The sequence below is a fragment of the Coenobita brevimanus genome, chromosome 21, assembly GCF_032717465.1.
Source record: "Coenobita brevimanus isolate Jiangsu-jjx chromosome 21, ASM3271746v2, whole genome shotgun sequence".
Taxonomy (NCBI): domain Eukaryota; kingdom Metazoa; phylum Arthropoda; class Malacostraca; order Decapoda; family Coenobitidae; genus Coenobita; species Coenobita brevimanus.
Genome location: NC_136974.1, coordinates 652,517 through 657,516, shown reverse-complemented (window position 1 = coordinate 657,516; position 5,000 = coordinate 652,517). Strand labels below are relative to the sequence as shown.

General features: G+C 43.5%; 1 protein-coding gene across 1 annotated transcript in view; it reads right to left on the bottom strand.

Moving 5' to 3' along the window:
• The window catches only part of LOC145392046 (uncharacterized), a 28,589-nt gene that overhangs the window by 12,055 nt on the left and 11,534 nt on the right, over positions 1–5,000 (bottom strand). The window contains exons 3-4 of the mRNA XM_080266503.1: positions 2,207–2,342; positions 1–12 (exon numbers count right to left, since the gene is read on the bottom strand). The exon at positions 1–12 is cut by the window's left edge and continues 122 nt beyond it. Coding sequence (XP_080122629.1) covers positions 1–12; positions 2,207–2,342 — 148 coding nt within the window. The remainder of the gene's footprint in view (positions 13–2,206; positions 2,343–5,000) is intronic.

The following is a 5,000-nucleotide window of genomic DNA, read 5'->3' as shown; positions in this document are numbered from 1 at the left end:
TCTCGGGGACATCTGCGGAGAGGGGGGGGGGGTGGACTGGTTAGTATGCTCTTGTTTAACGGACTAAAATTGTCATCGCTCTCTCTCTCTCTCTCTCTCTCTCTCTCTCTCTCTCTCTCTCTCTCTCTCTCTCTCACACACACACACACACACACACACACACACACACACACACACACACACACACACACACACACACACACACACACACCTTCCCTTCTCCTCTCTCTCTCTCTCTCTCTCTCTCTCTCTCTCTCTCTCTCTCTAACAGATTAACCCTCGAATCCCATGCTAGTCACGAAGAAGTGCCGGGTCAAGGATATACTGTAGTAGGGAGGGAGTTGAGGGACGTGTGTATAACCAGGCAGCTCCACCGCCCCGTTATATCAGTGCCACCACGTGAAGGCGCCCCTCTCCTTGACCAAACCTCACCATCATTACCATCTTAACCAGCTAATTCCACTCTGATGACTCTCGTGTGGTCGATAGGTGCTAATTTACTGTCTTTTGTTTTACAGGATGGTCTGGGAATCACAATGCTTCGTCTACGTTTTAAAATGCAAGGTAAGAGGCGTGAGTTTTTTTTTTCTTACCTGCGGCGATGTCGACAGGTGTATAATTGGCACACCTGGGGGGATTATAGTTTCTCTCTCTCTCTCTCTCTCTCTCTCTCTCTCTCTCTCTCTCTCTCTCTCACACACACACACACACACACACACACACACACACACATCTTCCCTTCTCCTCTCTCTCTCTCTCTCTCTCACACACACACACACACACACACACACATCTTCCCTTCTCCCCTCTCTCTCTCTCTCTCTCTCTCTCTCTCTCTCCGTAATGGGAAGATCGACTCTGTGTCTTTGGAGAGCAATGAACGATTTTATTACGGGATACAAAGGTGCTCTGCTTGAAATAATGAGCTGATTCGATACGTCACCTGTCTTTTCACCTGCCTCCTTACCTGGCCTTTAGACTTTACGGTAAAAGTTTCATATATTCCGCGAGTTTCAAAGAGGTAGACTTGAGCATAAGTGTGATAGATAGATAGAGTCTTGAGCATGAGTGTGATAGATAGACAAGTAGATAGATAGATAGATAGATAGACGAGCTAGTTTCTCCGTATGTGCGAAACTCGTCTCTTCTATTTACTTATTGAAGGGAGGGAGTGGTGTTGAGGTGGAGAGAGAGAGAGAGAATTGGAGGGAGGAAGGGAGGGATGGAGAGAGTGTGGTGCTAGGATGGAGAGAGGATTGATGGGGTTTGGAAAGAGAGAGAGAGGGGGGGGGAGACCAAGGATGAGGTGGAGGCAGGGCAGCTTGATGGTGAGGACAAGGTGACATGGCGGCCATTTGTTTGTGGGTATAGATAGATAGATAGATAGACTTGAGCATGAGTGTGATAGATAGATAGACGAGCATGAGTGATAAATAGATAGATAGATAGACGAGCATGAGTGTGATAGATAGACAGATAGATAGATAGACGAGCATGAACGATAGATAGATAGACTTGAGCATGAGTGTGATAGATAGATGTACAGTAGATATAGATAGATAAATAGATAGATTTGAGCGTGAGTGATAGACAGATAGGTATATAGACTTTAGCATGAGTGAGAGAGATAGACAGATAGATAGACAGTGAAGATTTTGAGGGAACCGTGGATGAACTCCGGGATTGATCGATAAATTAGTGGCAACATCTGAAAACGTTAGTAATAGACTGATAGATAAATAGATAGCCCTGAGGGGACGATAGATAGAGACAGAATTAAAGAAAGAACCTACCTTCAATAGACCCAGGTGTTAAAGAGAGAGAGAAAGCTAAGTTAGAGGTATAACTTAGATAAAGCTTACTGGAGTTATAACTTGAAGGTGAAAATAAGCTTACTGGAGTTATAACTTGATGAAAATAAGCTTACTGGAGTTATAACTTGAAGGGAAAGATAAGCTTACTGGAGTTATAACTTGAAGGTAAAAATAAGCTTACTGGAGTTATAACTTGAAGGTAAAAATAAGCTTACTGGAGTTATAACTTGAAGGTAAAAATAAGCTTACTGGAGTTATAACTTGAAAGTAAAAATAAGCTTACTGGAGTTATAACTTGAAGAGAAAAATAAGCTTACTGGAGTTATAACTTGAGGGTGAAAATAAGCTTATTGGAGTTATAACTCGAAGAGAAAAACGAAGGTGTAACTTACGCAGGACGGTGAGGGTGGCGCTCTTGTCGGCGGTGTGGAAGGTGGGGGGGGCGCCCACGACCTCACACTTGTACCTGCCCCCCGCCCCCACGCCCACGCCCAACAGCACCACCACCTCACCTGTCGACCTCTCACGCTGGGGAAGGGAAAAGAATTATTGTGGATGTGGTTGGGTTGGAAAATTACAGTGTTAATTACTTTACCTACACACACACACACACACACACACACACACACACACACACACACGTATTCACACCCACTTCCATTCCCAGTCACACATTCATACCTACACTTACACACACACACACACACACACACACACTTCTTTATGGGGAGAGGGAGGGGGAGGCCGAGGATGAGATGGAGGGATGGAGTGGAGAGGTATATGAGAAAGGGGTGTGTGAACTGGGAGCAGGGCAATGAAATGGCGGGGGACAGGTCGACATGGAGACGATTTGTTTGTGGCCACCCCTTACGGGATTAAGGCGTCTGGTAATAGATAGATAGATAAATAGATAGATAGTTAGGAATTGTTAGAAGCATTAGGTAATTGGCACTATGTAGGGAGGTGGTCTGTCAGGTGATTCTCTCTCTCTCTCTCTCTCTTTCTCTCTCTCTCTCTCTCTCTCTCTCTCTCTCTCTCTCTCTCTCACTCTTTGTAATTACGTAATAATCTGGTGACCTCTGCTGACCTCACCTTTAATGACCTCAGTTGACCTTTAATGATGGGTAGGAGAGAGAGAGAGAGAGAGAGGTCACTATATTAGGCTACGTAATTAGGGTCATTTAAGGCGTAATTAGGTCATCTGAGGTAACACGAGAGAGAGAAAGAGAGAGAGAGAAAATTACCGTGATTACAGGTAAGGAAAGAGAGTCACCTGGGCAGAGATGATTATTCCCATTTTCTTTGTTAATAAAATCATCTGAAGGCAGCAGGAATAAGTCGAAAAAAATCATACGCTGCGACTGAAGGAGTGAATGGAGAAGCTTAATATCCTCTCAGGGTAGTGGAAATGAGAGAGAGACAGACAGACAGACAGACAGAGACAGAGTGAGAGGGAGAAAGAGTGAGTGGGTGTGAAAGAGTAAGAGAGTGTGAGAAGTAAAGCAATAGAGTGGAAATCCATAGCATGATTGACCCTGGCGGACATAAGGGGAGGGAGGGAGGGTGGGAGACAAGGAGGGAGGGAGAGAGAGAGGGTGGGAGGGAGGGAGATAGTGGCAAGAGGAGGAAGAGGCGAAGGAGGTGAGAAGTGCTGTGGAGGAGAGGGAGGGAGGGGGAGGAGGGAAGGGAGGAGAGAGAAGAGAAGAGGGAGACAAGGACTGTGTGTGTGTGTGTGTGTGAGAGAGAGAGAGAGAGTATTGATGACCGTGAGAGCTGGAGAGAAACAATACCTGAGGGAGAGATAAAAAGGACAGGTACAGCGATAGACAGACAGGTAGACAGACAGACAAAGGATGGAGACAGACAGACAGATGAGTAAGGAAGCAGAAAGACGGACAGACAGAGATGGAGAGATGGCAGATTGAATGCACATGCACCTTAGTGAACAGAGAGAGAGAGAGAGAGAGAAACAGAACATCCTTAAAATGATGATGATGATGATAATAGTGAGAAGAAGAAGAGAAAATATTAAACAATAACAACAATAATGATAATGATAGTAATAATAAAATAATAATAATAATAATAATAATAACAACAAGAACAAGAACAACAACAACAACGACAATAATAATAATAATAATAATAATAATAATAATAACCAAATTAATAATACATCAACAGCTCATAAAATACATATATAAACAATTTTTTCAAAGCAGGTGTAATCCATTAAGGTGCTTTTGAGGGAGAAAGAATTTTGAAGTTTTTTTTTAATGTATATGAATATTTCGAAAAGGTTAATTCTCTCTCTCTCTCTCTCTCTCTCTCTCTCTTTTAAGATTAACAGAACCAGGAAGAAAAGAAAGCACGAGAAAGAGAGAGAGAGAGAGAGAGAGAGAGAGAACCAACAAAAAAGTATACATGAGAAAAGACAGAGAAGTGTACATGTGCGTGTGTGTGTGTGTGTGTGTATTTATTCATGTGTGCGTTTGATGTGTGCGTGTGTAGGTATGCAATGTGTGCGTATTTAGGTGTGGTACGTGTGCGTGTGTATACGTAAATTGAGATGTGACTGCTATTGACCATGTATGTGCGTGTCGTTTGGCTGCGTCGTGTGCACGTGTGTGTGTGTGTGTGTATGTACGTTTATTGGGTGTGCGGGTGGATGAAATTGTGTGGACAGATTGTGTGTGTGTGTGTGTGTGTGTGTGTGTGTGTGTGTGTGTGTGTGTGTGTGTGTGTCAATAAAACAAGTCAAGTGTTCGATCACAAGGGGAGAGAGAGAGAGAGAGAGAGAGAGAGAGAGAGAGAGAGAGAGAGAGAGACCAGAAGATGAATAAGAAAATTAAGAGGGAAATAAAGGAACATTTGAGAGAGAGAGAGAGAGAGGTGAAATGAAAAGGGAGAGACTGGAGTGAGGGAGAGAAAAAGGGAGGAGGGGGGAGGGGGAGGAGGAGGGAGAGAGAGAGAGAGTGCACAAAGGGATGGAGAAAAAATGGAAGGGAGAAAGGAAGGGTAAAATGAAGGGAAGAATTGCTGACGACAGAGAGAGAGAGAGAGAGAGAGAGAGAGAATTGATGATTAATGTTTAAGTAAAATTATAGGGCTGAAGTATCTATCTGTCTATCTATCTATCTATCTATCTATCTGTATATGTATGTAAGTTAACCATTGATAGGCAGA